The 15,791-nt window shown below is 42.6% G+C and overlaps 3 protein-coding genes across 5 annotated transcripts in view; 1 reads left to right on the forward strand and 2 right to left on the reverse strand.

The window, feature by feature from the left end:
• The window catches only part of cdc25d (cell division cycle 25 homolog d), a 4,914-nt gene extending 1,397 nt beyond the window's left edge, over positions 1 to 3,517 (reverse strand). The window contains exons 1-9 of one of the 2 annotated variants that reach the window (XM_043237777.1): positions 2,935 to 3,517; positions 2,489 to 2,592; positions 2,100 to 2,127; positions 1,785 to 1,818; positions 1,627 to 1,689; positions 862 to 993; positions 690 to 794; positions 284 to 346; positions 1 to 98 (exon numbers count right to left, since the gene is read on the reverse strand). The exon at positions 1 to 98 is cut by the window's left edge and continues 1 nt beyond it. In XM_043237777.1, the coding sequence (XP_043093712.1) occupies positions 1 to 98; positions 284 to 346; positions 690 to 794; positions 862 to 993; positions 1,627 to 1,689; positions 1,785 to 1,818; positions 2,100 to 2,127; positions 2,489 to 2,592; positions 2,935 to 3,005 (698 nt within the window). In that variant the 5' untranslated portion in view covers positions 3,006 to 3,517. The remainder of the gene's footprint in view (positions 99 to 283; positions 347 to 689; positions 795 to 861; positions 994 to 1,626; positions 1,690 to 1,784; positions 1,819 to 2,099; positions 2,128 to 2,488; positions 2,593 to 2,934) is intronic. The other variant, XM_043237783.1, reaches the window with a different exon arrangement.
• A 592-nt stretch (positions 3,518 to 4,109) lies between these two features.
• pi4k2a (phosphatidylinositol 4-kinase type 2 alpha) lies at positions 4,110 to 11,056 on the forward strand. Its single transcript, XM_043237765.1, has 9 exons — positions 4,110 to 4,652; positions 7,422 to 7,622; positions 7,827 to 7,958; positions 8,531 to 8,684; positions 8,771 to 8,832; positions 8,933 to 9,032; positions 9,179 to 9,312; positions 9,418 to 9,477; positions 10,129 to 11,056. Exons 1-9 carry the CDS (start codon positions 4,314 to 4,316, stop codon positions 10,288 to 10,290), a joined length of 1,344 nt encoding a protein of 447 aa, XP_043093700.1. The 5' UTR covers positions 4,110 to 4,313; the 3' UTR covers positions 10,291 to 11,056.
• Positions 10,557 to 15,125, reverse strand: avpi1 (arginine vasopressin induced 1). Of its 2 annotated transcripts, none has more exons than XM_043237802.1 (3): positions 14,954 to 15,125; positions 13,485 to 13,895; positions 10,557 to 12,608 (listed from the first exon to the last, which is right to left on the reverse strand). In XM_043237802.1, exons 2-3 carry the CDS (start codon positions 13,880 to 13,882, stop codon positions 12,353 to 12,355), a joined length of 654 nt encoding a protein of 217 aa, XP_043093737.1. In that variant the 5' UTR covers positions 13,883 to 13,895; positions 14,954 to 15,125; the 3' UTR covers positions 10,557 to 12,352. The 2 variants fall into 2 exon arrangements, with proteins under 2 accessions (XP_043093737.1, XP_043093729.1); XM_043237794.1 differs by having other exon boundaries at positions 13,485 to 13,882; positions 14,954 to 15,122.
• Between the last annotated feature and the right edge of the window lie 666 nt (positions 15,126 to 15,791).

Below are 15,791 nucleotides of genomic sequence, written 5' to 3' on the forward strand. Positions count from 1 at the left end.
TTGATGTGTCCTCCTTGGTACTCGTACGGGTAACGGCAGTCAACGATGAGGAAATCCTCGACCGCAGCACCAAACTGACCCCTGATCAGTGACGCCACCTTCAGGTCAGGAGACACTTACCTCAGCATCTCACAAACAGACACACATCATTCAGATAAACCCGCGAGCAACTCCGCTGCTTTGTGATTAAAACGCCATTTGATACGAGACTGAGCCTTTTACCACTCCAAGGGAAAACGTATTATTAACACATAGCTTTTTAGCTTAGAAAGTGTTCTCTTACGGTGTGAGCGCTGACACAGTGCAGCTCCTGATGACCGCCGCTCTCGACAGGAAGCAGGTGTTGCTATGGAAACAAGTGGATCAAGACTGAAAACGTGAACTGACCATAACTTCTTAAGGAAGCTGGGCTCAGGCTCACATCACCTTTAATCTCATGCGTAAAAGAGTCTGCTAAATGCATAAACGTTAATCAAAAAACACAAAAGAAGGCGTGATGAATGAGTTTGGGGGTTATCAGAAATGCAATAAAATCAATTTAATATAGTTTTCTAAGCTGATATAGTGTCTGTATATTATCTGCATTACCAGAGCTGATTATCAACACTAATACTTTTTCTTTTTGGATCCTTAAGCACTTATTTGTTCTGCAGCGTCCTAAACGTGGTTCCCACCGCTCAAGAACGGACCTTGCTGAAGTCTCCAATGAGCGAGAGGTCAGCGACGGCGTCCTGGGTCACGTGCGTGGGCGGGGCTTTCCTCCGCGCCCTCAGCTGACCGAACCTCGCGGCGGCCTGCGGACGAGCAGAGGGTGAAGCGCGTGATAACGCAAGCAGACGGCGTTCGAGCGTCTGTCCTCACCACTGGGTGGACGGCGCTCGTCTCTCGCGGGACGCCGGCGTCCTCCTCCGGGTCGCTGCGGCACCATCTCCCCGCCCGGCCCGGTTCTGCTTCGTCGGAGAACCTGCTGGAGAGACGCACGCGCAGCCTCTTCTGCGGCGTGGTGAAAGAAACACAGCCTTCGTGAGAACGATACGGTGCCAAGCGTCGGGCAGTCACTTCCTTCTAATGCATGCTGTAATTGCTAATAAAACACGGCAGTCATAGATGCAAGCTAATGCTTTGAAGTTTTATTAAACGCTGTCAAAGCGGCATGCTTGATTTGTCATATAGCGGCTGGGAATGCAGTTGTTATTGTGATTTTGTAGGGAGAAAGGATGAGAAAAACACCAGTGTCCCATGTAAACTGTGTAGTGGCACTACGTAAGTTTAATCAAATGTAATTAGAAGCTGAAAAAAACATTTTTTGGGGGTGTAATGGAAAAGTAATGTAACTTACTAACAAGTATGTTATTATATTAGTTATATATATATAAACATTTTTGAGCAACAAGCCTAATGCTGATGCCAGGATGCACAGATTCAGTTTTAAGCCGTTTTCTGCGAATGTGCGAGACTGATTCATTTGATTCACTGATTCAAAAAAATCAGTTTTTGCTCGATCTGTTTTTGTGCAGCCAAACGCACACTTAAGATACAAATGGCCACACTGCGTGTTAAAAGTAAGGTGGATAATTAGGTGCGTATCCCATTTACATTTTTAAAAATATCATAAGCGTTACTGACTATCGCTCGCTCGTTCTCCTTATTGGTTGCAGAATCACGACAGTTCCTCCACAGACACCTGGGCTGCATGTAAAAAGCACAAGAACAAGAGTCGTAAATGATGTAAAAATAAACATTGCTTGCTATTTAGTGTTTTGGTTACTGTGAATATGTCATACCGTGTCTGAATAGGATTCAGGAGACAGGCTTCTGCTGAGACAAACACAGGACATTTTAATAACTGATACGTGATCATTTCGGCAAGTAAAAGAAAATGATTAAAAACAAACAGTATAGACAGAAAAAAATAGGAAATGAAATGACAAGTACACTAAAATCTAAATAAAAAACTAAATAATAAAGTATAATAAAAATATAAAATATAAAAACATTCAAAATAATAAAACTATGATAAAACTGTTAAAGCAACACTGCCGTGATGGTTGCAGATTTTTAATGCAATGCATTATTAATATGAGGGCATGCATCTTTACCTTGCTCGTCGCCTTCTTACTCCAGAGACTACAAAGAAAATTCACAGTAAATTGCATTAAAAAAAAATACACGTTCAAATTTTCTGTCGATATGTTACTAATTCTTACATTTAAAAAATATATGTAAAATATATTAGCATTCAGACGTGTGTTTTTCAAAGCATTCAACGCTGGATCTCAAGAAACACTGACCAGTCCCCAGTTATAAGATAAACTAATCTAATTGTGCAAACACAAGAAGGTGGAACAGCTTGAGTATGAAGCGTCCTCAGAGGAGTGAGTGAGTGTGTGTGTGTGTGTGTGTGTGTGTGTGTGTGTGTGTGTGTGTGTGTGTGTGTGTGTGTGTGTGTGTGTGTGTGTGTGTGTGTGTGTGAAGCTCTTGTCCAGACCTGTCGGCGTCTCTCTCTCCCTGGAGAGGGTGTTGAGCGGGGGACTGATGCATTCAGGCATCAAAACAAGCTTTCTCCAGGGGGGTGAGCTCCTCAGGCACAGGCTTAAAGAAAGCAAGCACGGTTATAATCCCCCAAAAATTGCTCAAATTAATATAAAACACTTCCAAAATAGTGTCGGTGGACCCAATAAAAAAGCAAACAATACAGTATGATGCATATATAAAAATGTGCCACCGACAATTTATATGAAACCACTTTACTTTAAAGTCTTTAAGGCATCATTTAGGAAATAGTGCAATCGCATAAGTACTACATTTCTATCAGTGTTACATTCGCATTGTGTTTGTTCTATGTATTATTACCGATATTGAAAAATATTGTTAATGTCTATAGTAAATGTCACTTTTTAATAAACCTCTCTGTGAGTGAGCGGGTCGTCTCACCTGTCCTGACACCGGAGGCTCTGCAGGCTGAAGGAGAGCTCGCTGACCGGGGAACGATCTTCTTCTGCCATGGAGAGACTTGCACTAAGCACACGCTCAAGTCGAGTCAGATCTGCTCCGAGGGTCTCCGCATCTCCTCCCTTGGAAACCCGCGTTGCTACAACAAGCGTCGCGTGATCCGCGCGTCGCGTCGCGTCGCGTCGCGGTAACCTTCCACCAGCACGGGAGCACCCCGAAGACCGGCGTTCAGAAAGACTGAAGCTCTTAAAGGAACAGCTCGCCCCCGAAAACGACAATCTTGTCGTGTGTTAACACTCACGACGTTTTCATGTTGTATGGCTTCTTACATGAAACACTAAAACTATTTAGCTGAACAGATGGACTACCTATAAGACCTGTAACCAGGATAGTCCCCATCCGCTTCCATTATAAAGCTTGTATGCAAAACATTTTTATTTTGAAGGTTTATGTACAATTTATAGCTTATCCTATCCTATTCCATAACCACATTTCTGTTTTGCGTGTATTATTTAGGTAACACTATACAATAAAGTGTCATTTATTAACATTAGATGATGAATAAATAAATATGAACAATGCATTTTATTATACTCTTTATTAATCTTTGTTAATGTTATTTAATATACAATTGTTCATTCTTGATTTATGTTAGTTCACAGTGCATTAACCAATGTTAACAACCACATTTTTTTATTTCTATAATGCCTTAGTAAATGCTGAAATTATAATTAACTAAGATTAATTATACAGTGTTATGTTAGTTAGTTATGCTAACTAACGCACTTAACAAATGTTAACCAATGAACCTCATAGTAAAGTCTTACCATTATTTATATATACATATATGTGTATTTTATGATCATCTTATTTTTTTATCATCTGTGTGTTGTCTCTGTGTACTAGAAGCTTGTGACACTGAAACAAATATCTTGTACGCGCAAACAAAGCTACAATAAAGCTCTTTCTGATTCATATTTTACACAGTTCCATGCTTAGTCGTAATTAAATATTTAGAAAAATACTTTGTAAAAAATTGTGCAATTTCTGCTTTTTTGTCGCTGCGTCTGTGCATCAACTCCGGTAATGTTGTGCTTTATCACATGCTCGATATGGGCGGTACCATTCTAACCAATCAGCGTGCGCGTATGGAAAAACAAGCGCGATCGGGAGCGCCGATTGGCCAGCGGCGTCGCTGTGACGCACGAGCTCCGCCTCTATCCGGAAGCAGGCTGTCATGTGACTAGTTTGTTGGCGATCTGCTGTAAGGAACCGCATCATTTCATTACGGCAACAAACAAACGCTTGTCCCGCGTAATTCCCCCTCTCCCCTAGCCGTTCTCCTCTCTCCCTTCTCCGCCATGGACGAGACGAGCCCGCTGGTCTCTCCGCTTCGCGATTCCAACGACTTCAACTACGGTCCCGCCGAGCCGACCAGTCCCCGGGGCGGATTTGGAGGGACGCCGGGCTCCGTGGTGCGTCTCCCGGCCGGGAGTCCCGGACGCAGCCGCGAGCGGCAGCCTCTCCTGGACCGAGACCGAGGTGCGTCGCCCCGAGACCCGCACAGAAACGAGTTCCAGGAGGACCCGGAGTTCAGGGAGATCATCCGGAAGGCGGAGCGGGCCATCGAGGAGGGCATCTACCCCGAGCGCATCTACCAGGGCTCCAGCGGCAGCTACTTCGTCAAAGACTCGGCAGGGGTGAGAGGTCATCCCGTCTTGGCTTGGGACCACTTACATAACCTCGTGTAATCAGTGCCGTGTGCTTCACACCGAGCATTGAGAGTAACAGCTGTGTCATCAGGCCAGGCCTGCGCGCCAGAAATTAGTTTTTGTGCCGTTTAAACATTTCATGATCTAAATGCGAAACTGCAACTGTTTGGTTAATTATTTTGCATTTTTACTGCACCCTTGTTCCGCGCCCAGATGTGCGAGCATTAATTATTAAACATGATAAAGTGAGATAAATCCAGGTTAAATCGAGGTGAATGTCACTGGAAACATTGCTGTGTCACTGCACTGAACAGCCAGCAATCTAGACAGCATCACAATGCCTAGGTGGGCAGCTCACTAGTAATTTAATCGACAAACAAAAAGCTTACCAGCACTTTCTCATTGAAGCTCTCTTTAGTGCGTTATCACGCAGCGATTGAGCTTATATCAGTGCATGCAACAGATTAGCACTTTTATATGTCTTTTATATGAGATGATCGTAAAAAGTCAAAGTTTACAGTACGGATCCATTTGTAGACACTAGTTAATTACATTAGCTAGCATGCAAAACATTTATTAGTCTCAGTAACTGCTCATTTCAACGTTTACCAAAACATTATTAACATCAAATACTGTATCTGTTAACATCATTAAACGGATACCAGCTAATTTGAAACTTTAACAGTTTCGTTATATATTTATACCTCACCCAAACTATTATCGTAAACAATCATAGTGCTCTATCATGCTTTTATTTGGCTATAGCATGTTTTTACTATGCGTTTGTCGTTTTATTAGTTTTTATTATTGCTATTTAGATCAATTTTTTTACTCGCATACTTATACTAATTTTAAATGCAAGCATTTAATTTTTTTTATTATATTTGGAGTTTTGTTTCCATATCAGGTTTAGTTTAAAACACATCCACATAGTTTTTCATATAAATTACAGCGGTGTTATAAGTGCATAACCCCATATGGACAGCATTTTTGTTTTGTTTACTAGATAGGCAGTTTAAAGACAAACGGCATCAAGACGAATCCTTGAGCCAAAGGCTCGCCAACCCTTTCCGTTGCTGAGAATACAGAAGCGTTCGGGGTTATTTAGTAACGGTGGTCATTTCGTGGAGACACACTCACTTCCTCTCTTCTTTAAATGAAACCGTGGAAGTACCGTGATGGTTTGACGCGCTTTCAAGCCTCTCGCATGCGCTAAGCCGACTAATTCTACTCTGAAAGAGTGCATTTGGCTTGCTTTCGTCCAGCCACAGAAACACAAGTCACGGTCACTTATACCTGGAGGATTTGTACCTGGTTAAAGTGAGTTGCGTTGATTGCATTTATCGCAGAGAAGCTTCTTAACGACTGATGAGAATAATATTAGTAGAAAAGATGTACGTCAGCCTCCAGGCTCCATCGGTATGAAGAGAAACCGAGGTTTTCTACATGTTTTCTGCTAGTCTCGTTGCTACTCAAATCGCATTACTATTTCGGTTTTGGTGTAGCTTAAACCTTTAAGTGTTAAATTTGACCGAAAGCATTACTGCTAGCTGCTAACGAACCCATGTTTTATTCTGGTTTAGGACGGGACGATTAGTCGAATTATTTCTAATATAACTGACTGTATACTCCAGCCTGCAGGGGGCAGAAGTGAGTGGATGTATGGGTTTTTCCCGACTGTCTTTGATCTTCTGGCGTTCTCCTCTCAGCAGTGAACACGCGGCGAGCTTTATCTGCTCACTAGTGAGGCCACTCGCGTGAATCACCAGGCACATGACCAGATGTGTGGTCAGGTGGTGCGGCGCTTAAATCAAATCACACACGAGTCACGGAGCTCTTTGTTAAAGGTCACTTCAGTTGGGAAATCACTAAATGCGACTAAAAATAAGCTTAAATGCGTAACCGCTGTTAGGTTTATAAGCGTACACTTCTTAGTGTTCAGTAAGACTTTGCAATGTTTATTTTTCATGCCAAGTGAAGCTACATTTATTTGATTAAAAATACAGGGAAAGCGGTAATATTGTGAAATGTTATTAAGACCGTCTTCGGTGCGGATGTTTTATAAAATAGTATTTATTTCTGTGAAGTGCAGCTGAACTGTCAGCATTATTGTTCACGTGATCCTTCAGAAATCATTCTAATACGCTGCTAAAAAAAAATCTGATTATTATTAATGTTGAAATGTGGTTTTATTTTAAAAGAAATCACAATCAAAATGGACTTGTCCCATATTGAATATAATTATTTTTATTTATTTATTTTATTTTTTACAGCATTCTTGAATTGGTTTAATAAAATACTGCATTAAATTCAAGCTAAAACGAGGCGTCTCCAGTTCTGGAAAGTGTCTATGATTATTGAACATATTGTGGATTAGCAAGAAATCGTAAGGAGAGATTTCACTGTTTAAAAAAGTTTAGGTTTTCATTGATATTTTGAATTAGTTCTTAATTTTGTGATTTATTTTTTATGTTTTGTTGGACTTTTTTGTTATTATTATTATTATTATTAAATGTGTAAAATAGTTTGTGCTTATTCAGAGACTTTGTTTTAGTTTCGTACATCAGGTAAATAAAATGCAAATAAGAAAGGTTGCCTTGGAAACGACATGAAATAAGATTAAAATAAGTTTACTTAAGCTAATGAAACAGGGTTTTTTTTTTTGTTTAATGGGACTAAATGTGACTGAAAGAGTCATGTGTGTTTGATCAGATTGAAATAGACCTGAAATCTATCTCTCTTTCTCATCTCCAACAGAAGATCATTGGCGTCTTCAAACCAAAGAACGAGGAGCCGTACGGCCAGCTGAACCCCAAGTGGACCAAATGGCTGCAGAAGCTCTGCTGTCCCTGCTGCTTCGGCCGGGACTGTCTGGTCCTGAACCAGGGCTACCTGTCCGAGGCCGGCGCCAGCTTGGTGGACCAGAAACTAGAGCTCAACATCGTGCCGCGCACCAAGGTACGAGAGCGACACCCACGAGCGTGAGAAAGCAGGGTGACGGTCACGCTGCTCTGGTGTTTGTTAGTCAGCCTCTTTCATTTCCTGTTGCTGGCACCCACTAAAACAAGCTAGTCCACCGCACGGCTAAACGTAACCGCTACCGCAGCCGCCCACGCTCTCTGTCTCCCGTATAACGCTTTCTCTGTGCTCCCTTTCTCTCAGGTTGTGTATTTAGCAAGCGAGACGTTCAATTACAGCGCCATCGACCGCGTGAAGTCTCGAGGAAAGAGGCTAGCGCTAGAAAAAGTGCCCAAGGTGGGCCAACGTTTCCACAGGATTGGCCTGCCGCCCAAGGTGAGGTCACGACAGCGCCACCTATCTGTCCGGAGCAGGAGGAGACGTTTTAGATGATATTGAACACACTTTTTAGAGTTTGTAGGTTTATAGAATGTTTATTTTTAAAAATGTTTTCACTTAAATGCATTGCATTTAAATTACTTTCAAAAACAGTTAAACGCAACCTTTATTTTATTTTGAGCCATTAAACATCTGTTTATTTTTGAATCATAATGCAGTTAATCATAGTAGAAACTTTATAGAGCACCGTGGAATGGTGTCAGAAGTAAAAATCCTATTAATCCTTGGAGAAAGCTAATTTTAATAATACTAAAACCTTTCAAGACAGAACTGCCACAAGCTCTGACACTGTTGAATAATTAAAAAAAAAATTAATTAATTTAAAATTTAAATTTAATTTAATTTACCATCATTTTGATTTCAATGCATATGGCATGAGTAATTTATAAAAGTACTAGTAATGGTTTTTTTTGCCTCTTTACACTATTTTTGGTTCAAATAATGGTATGCAACGTGATAAATTCCTACTAAGTTAGTAGGATCTGTCTGTAATGAATCTGCTGTTGTAGGTGGGCTCGTTCCAGATCTTTGTAGAGGGCTACAAAGACGCCGATTTCTGGCTGCGGCGCTTCGAGGCGGAGCCTTTACCAGAAAACACTAATCGCCAACTTCAGCAACATTTCGAGAGACTGGTGGTGCTGGATTACATCATCAGAAACACGGGTAACCGGCCGAAATGGGCAAAAACACATTTGAACCATGTATTGTCTTTATGTGAACGAGTATTATTTGGTCGTGTGGCTCCGTAGATCGAGGGAACGACAACTGGCTCATCAAATACGACTGTCCGATGGATACGTCAAGCAACAGGGTGAGTGATGCGGATTATTTTGGGTGTCTCTCGGTCTCGTTCTTGTTCTTGTGGTTGTGTGTTGGTGTTTGCGTTCATCGGATGGTTTCCTCGCCCGCAGGACAGCGATTGGGTGGTGGTGAAGGACCCCATCATTAAACTGGCGGCGATTGACAACGGACTGGCCTTCCCTCTCAAACACCCAGATTCATGGAGAGCCTGTAAGCCAATCATCGCTCGCCTCACAGACACGTGACCAGCTGCCGGCCAATCGCATCGCCGTATTCTTGATCATCGAGCTTAATCGCTGAAACCGTTTACGCCAAGGTTTTTGTTGTAATTTTTGCTTTTCTTTGGTGTCCCCTAGACCCGTTTTACTGGGCCTGGTTGCCGCAGGCTAAAGTTGCGTTCTCCCAAGAGATACGAGAATTAGTTCTGCCCAAATTGTCCGACCCGAACTTCATCAAAGACCTCGAGGAAGACCTATACGAGCTTTTTAAGGTGAGTCGCAGAGATCGCTTCGAAATTCAGTTTCGCTATATTTTCTTAAATGACTAAATTTCGTTGATCGATTTATGACGTAAGCTTTGCATTAACACTTGACAGAAAGACCCGGGTTTCGACCGAGGACAGTTCAAGAAGCAGGTCTCGGTAATGAGGGGTCAGGTGAGTCATCAGTACATTATCACAGTGGTTTTAATACGATAGGGCTATGCGATATTAACATTTGCAAAGAAATGAACCTATAAATGACGATGTGATAACATTTTTGTCCTCGTAAGCGTTTGCGAACGGCTTCACACGGACAAAATAAAAGTTGTTTGACTTGAAATTACGATAGCATGTTACAGTTTTATAGTAATCGGTACTTCTCGAAGTAATAACGTTTAGGAAATACGATGAAACCAAGATATTCTGTGCATGATTAATGCATACAGTAACTTCTGATGTTGAATAGAAATGCAGTGTTGTTTATTAATCAACATATATTAAATTATGGTCAAATAAATTAGGCCCCTCTGTGAAGTTTAACAAATGATTACGTGGAAGGATATGGGAAAAATACTGTGATTTTTGACCGAAACGCTATGGCTCAGCCCTATAATTTGGCCACAGTATTTTATTTAAACGTTAAAAATGCCCTTAAATGTTTTCAAAAGGAGGGGAAAGGGTTCAACCACTCGAGACAGGGAATGTCTACTGGTGATTATTTCCAGCAAATCATCACCGATTCGAGGACGTTACAGCGTTTTCGCACCGAAGCGACAAAGAGCAGGGCCGGTGAATGAAAGCATGTGTTGCGCTGGTTTGCTCTAGATCCTGAACCTGAGTCAGGCGCTGAGGGAGGGCAAGACGCCGCTGCAGCTGGTGCAGATGCCGCCGGTGATCGTGGAGACGGCCCGGGCGCCGCAGCGAGCCAACAGCGAGTCCTACACGCAGAGCTTCCAGAGCAGGAGACCCTTCTTCACCTGGTGGTGACGGGGATCGCGGGAGTGGTAAACAAAGCACGTTCTTCTGAAGGAAAGCCTTGCCTTGTCGACTGTTACACTGTACGAAACACACGAAGCCGCGTTCACGACGACCCGCATGTCGATGAAGGAGAAACTTTCTTCCGCCGTAGTGAAAGCTCGCTGCTTGACGGATGCTCAGCTATAAGCGTTTTCTCGCCTCGCTTGTGTGCTAGTTTCGTTTTTCTCGCAATCGTTGAAGTCACACATTCTCCTGCTTTTTTTTTTCTCTCTCTCTCTCTCTCTCTCTCTCTTCCCCCCTCATTATATTTTTCTACTTTTTTACGCTCACCTTTCTGGCGCTCGTAACCTGGAGGCGGGGTCGCCGGAGCGCGCGCGGAAACACTGGAACGTTCCATTTTCACGATTCTTTTTGATTTCGATTTCATTTGAATGTTGAAGATGTTTTTTTTTTTTTTTTTTTTTTACAATTTATCCACAGGTGTCGACAAAACTGACCTTAAAACGTGACAATGGACTGTATGATTTGTAATGTAATGTATTTAATGAAAGATGCTAAAACTATAACCGTGCGACACTCAATAAACGAACAGACTTGAGTTTTATTTCAAAAACGGTTTAATTGGAAGTTGAGAAAAAAAAAAAAACTCTTGTTCTTGTGCATGTAGTAGTGTTTCCTGTTTTCGGCTACATGTTTACTTCCGTATTGCTTGTAAATGTCTGTCTAAGTGACAGAAGAAGACATTAAATAATCAGCACTAATAGTGTCCAGCATACTTCTACAGGTGATAATACTATTTATAACATGTTACCACAGACTGCCTGCATCTAAAACAACACTAGAGATTTAACGAGAACTGCAGTAAATGCGAATACATTCTTTCGTATTTTGAGATATTACCATTTAAACACCGATGGAAGGCAAAACCGCTCCCATGAAAGGAGAACTATGGAGAAACTAGTGTTTCAAAAACAAAATACAAGCACGTATCATTAAATAACAGAAACCCAGCGCTCTTCGGCCCCCGTACATTCATAGAAACACCACAAGTAAAAGCCGACAGGAGCCCTGGAAGCTCCGGTGAGACTTAAATCACTGCGTTTAAAGGAACGTTCATTTGCTCGGCCGCATGTTGTTTCAAACCTGCACGATTTTCACTTTCTGTTTTACAATGAACGCGTGATAGGGAACGGGCACCGATACAAAGAGGAGCTTAAAGTAGTCTGCATGACCTTCTGAAGTCATGTAACTTGGACCGCAGTGCATAATCATATCTGGTGCATCCACATTTGCTTTTTCTTCTTCGGAGCGCAACTTTCTCTGTTCACACAAATGCTAGGGTAGATCCAACCATAAAGTCACTTCTCACCCTGAACTAAATAGGAAAAATGTTTTTAGTTTTGCTGAATATGTTTTGGCTTTCAGAACCACGCTCAAAGGTGATTCTCATTACTGAAATACAATATTAGAGAAACAAAATATATACCGCAATACAATGACTTTACCGGCCTAAAGAGAGCAAACAGAGAACTAAATATTTCACCTCATGTAAATAAATGTATTATAATTACTCACTTTTTGGGTAATGCGAATTGTGTTTGTTTTTTTGTCAATTTGCTTTACAATTGCTTCCTCGATATAGATGAAATCTTTTGATTTTGGGGTATAATACGGGCTGGAAATGTTTTTTTTATACGCATTTACGAGATTTTGCCCCAAAAAAATGCATTTAAAAAATACATTTTTAGAGCTCAGATGACTCCTACTTTGTCTAAAAAGGCAGCACGAGCATCTGTTTTGTTCTGCAGTGGAGGTGTTTTGAGGAGTAAATGAGGCCGAGCGGGAACGTCTGGGCGAACGCTCCCTAATATAGCGTCTGACTGCTGTGCGATCAGGTCTGAGGACGTACACAAACCCGTAAAGAGAGTTTCTCAGGACTGTAATCCTGCGGGATTCTTGTCGAAGTCTGCTGCAGGTGCCGTAGTGTTGCTCGATTAAGACTAGTGTTTGATTGAGGCGGTGCTTCAAGTAAATCTACGGTGACGGTCGAGTGGGAAGCCGCTCCGCCGAGTCAGTGTCGGATCCGGTGCAGGTATCTCTCCGGGTCCTTCTCCTGAACGGCGTTCCAGCTCCACCTGGGGCCCCCCGAGGGCCCCTGAGTCTCTTCCTCCGCGGGCAGGAAGTCAGCTTGGTCACATGACCCGGCCTCGAAAGAGCTCTGTCCTCCGCAGGCTCCCGAAGCGGATGCGTCGTCGTCGTCGTTTTCGTTATTATCGTCGTCTCCTGCTATGACTTCAGACGTCTGCGCCAGTGAGCCCTCGTTGATTCTGATGGGTGATGAAACAATAATGCGTGCACTTATTAGATGTAGATCGTCGTATGCTGTGTGATTACGTTCACGGGTGGGTGGGTGAGACTCATGTCTACTCTAGTTTGTTTACAGGCTCTTTAATGTGGCAGGTTTGTGGCTGAGCATGTTTCCATTCTCACACACACACACAAAAACAAGTGTATGTAGCGTCATGTGCTTCTGAACAAGCAGTAGTAAGTACACTATAGGGTAAATTCTCTAAAAGTATATGCAAGTCATCTGACCTCAAAACCAAGGGGAAAAAGTTGTTTTGATAAAAAAAAGAAAAGAAAAAAAAAGCGCTTATTTATTGAAATATGTGCTGTCAATTAATTGCATCCAAAATAAGTAATTTTCTTTATGTGTGTATATTGTGTATATTTTATTTTGCATAAATACAACCACATGCATGTATATATTTAAAGAAAATGTATATATATATAAACATTTTCTTTAAATATATACATGCATGTGGTTGTATTTATGCAAAATAAAATATATCCCTTTAAAATATAAAAATATGAATATATAATTTTTGTACGTGTAATTATTTCTACATAATAAATACACATAGTACACAATGTAAGCAAAAACTTATTTTGGATGCGATTAATCGGGATACATTAAAATATATTTTGCACTGCAAGTAATAAGAACAGCGTAAATACCAATACAAATCATGCATAATTATTATTTTAGTTTGACAAATAAAATCAAGCTTCTTTTTCTTTTATGCAAAATACGAAATCTCTCTGTCTTTCTATTTTGGGGAATCACAAAGCTGTTGATTACAGTTTAAGTGAAAGTTTCCAGCAGGCTTTATTGAGCAGAATCCCTCCTCTCTCCGTCTCACCTGAGATGACCGAAGGCCCGCACCCATCTGGTTCCCGAGCCGTCTCTATGAGCCTCCACCCTGAGGCCGCTCCGGTTCCGCGCTCGGACCCTGAGCCCCACCAGCGCCTGGGCCAGACCGGTCTCCACCTCGGCCCTGGCCCCGTCCTCGTCCTCCTCCTCCCGGTCCGCTCCCTCCTCTCCGGCCGCCGCTCTCCGGTTCCCCCACACCATCCGGGCCCTCTGCTCGGCGTCCGGGTCCCCCGCCGCCTGGAAGAGCCTCCGCAGCTGCCGCAGGTTCACTCCCTGGAAGATGTTGGCGGTGCCAGACTTACGGTTCCGGCGCTCGGAGCCCGGCGGGCGGGAAAACGTGGGCTGGGACGGGCCTGCGAGAACGGGGGCTGAGGCCACGTCCTCCATCTGCAGGACAGAGCTGAAGGTCACAGGGGTCGTACAGTATATAGCAAGATGACAAGCGGTTATTAGACCAGTAGTGCGTCCCACATCTCGTACTTCTGCATGCTCTGTGGTACAAATACTGCTTTTTTATTCAGCGTCACATGAACAAGACATTTTTCCATTGTTGTTAGCAACAGTTTAACAACATGCTGAAACGTGTCTGCCTAACAACACACTAAAAGTGTGTTAAAAAAAAAGAGTATTTAAAATGCGCTGCACACATTAGCCTACTGACCTCCATAGTCAAAGACTATTAGCTGCCCTTGAGTCACTATTAGTACAGCAGTATTTCAGCACTTCTATGCATCCTAAATTACCATCATAGGTCAACTATGTATTATAATAGCCTATAATGTATTTACTGGGATGTTTATGTTGTTATCAAGTCAGAATGCATAAAAAGATGTGAACCGGCCCCATCAAGTCAGTATGAGTATACTATTTACGTAAGCAATTAATGCTCAGACATAAACAAGAATGTTCAGTTAGCTCGCTAACATCAGATCTAGGTAGAAACATGATAACCAAGGGCGTGACAAACGATCATATTAAATCCCACGGCGTCATCGAAATAATAAAGCTGTGTAACAATAAACCACATCTAAACCGCTCGCAGTCACGAAAGCTGCGAGGCTGAGACAAAGCAAGCATTGTTTGAATGCGCTTCCAGGTTTAATTCCTCCAAAACAACGAACACAGGACCTCGGCGTCGGTGATTAAGACGCGTTTTGACACAAAGGCTGTCGAAGTTTTGCGGCTCGGCGAGTCACGTGACTGCACGGCAGTGACGCACGAGCGCACGAACATCCGCAGTGACAGCTGCGCGCGGACAGACTGCACAAAACCCACTTCACGCGCGTCCACTCAAATCACAGGGGATTAAAGGCACACGGTCGAGGATAAATGCTCGGTTGAGAGCGACGGAAAGCGCCGTCGTCGCGCGTTAATCGCATTTCTAGCGGTTCCGCTTCGGGGGGGGGAAACACACACGAAAAAGACGCCAACGACGCGGCGGCGTAGAAACGTACTCACCGTTTCTGCGTGAACTAGTGTCTCCGAATCGCTTGCATGTTACGTTTTTTGAACTCGCTTCGGGGACAGCGGCGGGACGGTGTAGTAAACAGGCTGGGCGCTCGTCTCTGTCCGCGTCAGGCGAGCGGAACGGACAGAAAAGTTGACGCTCAGACTCGTCGTGCGCTGTGCGGCTTCGACCAATGAGGCGACCGGAATGGACGCTCGGACCCGCCCCTAAACCGCTTCCAGCCAATCGCGTCTCTTCTTCGTGTGTTCGGAATAGTACAGTGTGTGTGTGACTGAAAAAGTGTAATCCTTTATTGACGTCAGCGCTGCCCCGCACGTGCCAATATGTGAAACTGTCTCGAGGAAAAGAGAAAATATGGTTACGTTTATTCTGATAGTTACAATTAACAGTAACTAAGCATCAAAGTAGCGATTATTTTACAATTTTCAAAACATTACACACGCTTTTTTTTGCCACTTGCTCTTAATTATATATTAATTTAAATATCTGATGAATTAGTAGTGATAAGTATGATCATTTAGATAAACAGCAGGCCTGTTATTTGCCGCCGAAGCAATGCAGAAATAAAACTAAATTATTGTATAAATGTCATCTTTTTCTCGCCACCAGGGGGAGACACAGGCCAGTGTTGATTTAGCAGAACTAGGTGGCGTTCATGAAAGCGTCCTCCTTTTCTCCTTCATTGAATCACATAAAGTTGATTAGATCAAGCCATCTGTCTTGATTAATCCTAAAAGCCACAAAGAGACATGAGAAAAAGTCTTACGTTTCGCAACTAAACATGCAGAACTAAATGAAGAGCACAGTTATTGCAAGTATTCATGCAGA

The sequence above is a fragment of the Puntigrus tetrazona genome, chromosome 1, assembly GCF_018831695.1.
Source record: "Puntigrus tetrazona isolate hp1 chromosome 1, ASM1883169v1, whole genome shotgun sequence".
Classification (NCBI taxonomy): Eukaryota; Metazoa; Chordata; class Actinopteri; order Cypriniformes; family Cyprinidae; genus Puntigrus; species Puntigrus tetrazona.

Excerpts from the sequence above, each read along its gene's own strand:
- pi4k2a (XM_043237765.1), top strand. The coding sequence starts at position 4,314 with ATGGACGAGACGAGCCCGCTGGTCTCTCCGCTTCGCGATTCCAACGAC. Across the intron at positions 7,623-7,826 it reads ACATCGTGCCGCGCACCAAG|GTTGTGTATTTAGCAAGCGA; the intron begins GTACGAGAGCGA and ends CCTTTCTCTCAG. Across the intron at positions 8,685-8,770 it reads TTACATCATCAGAAACACGG|ATCGAGGGAACGACAACTGG; the intron begins GTAACCGGCCGA and ends GTGGCTCCGTAG.
- avpi1 (XM_043237802.1), bottom strand. The coding sequence starts at position 13,882 with ATGGAGGACGTGGCCTCAGCCCCCGTTCTCGCAGGCCCGTCCCAGCCC. Across the intron at positions 12,609-13,484 it reads CGGGCCTTCGGTCATCTCAG|AATCAACGAGGGCTCACTGG; the intron begins GTGAGACGGAGA and ends ATCACCCATCAG.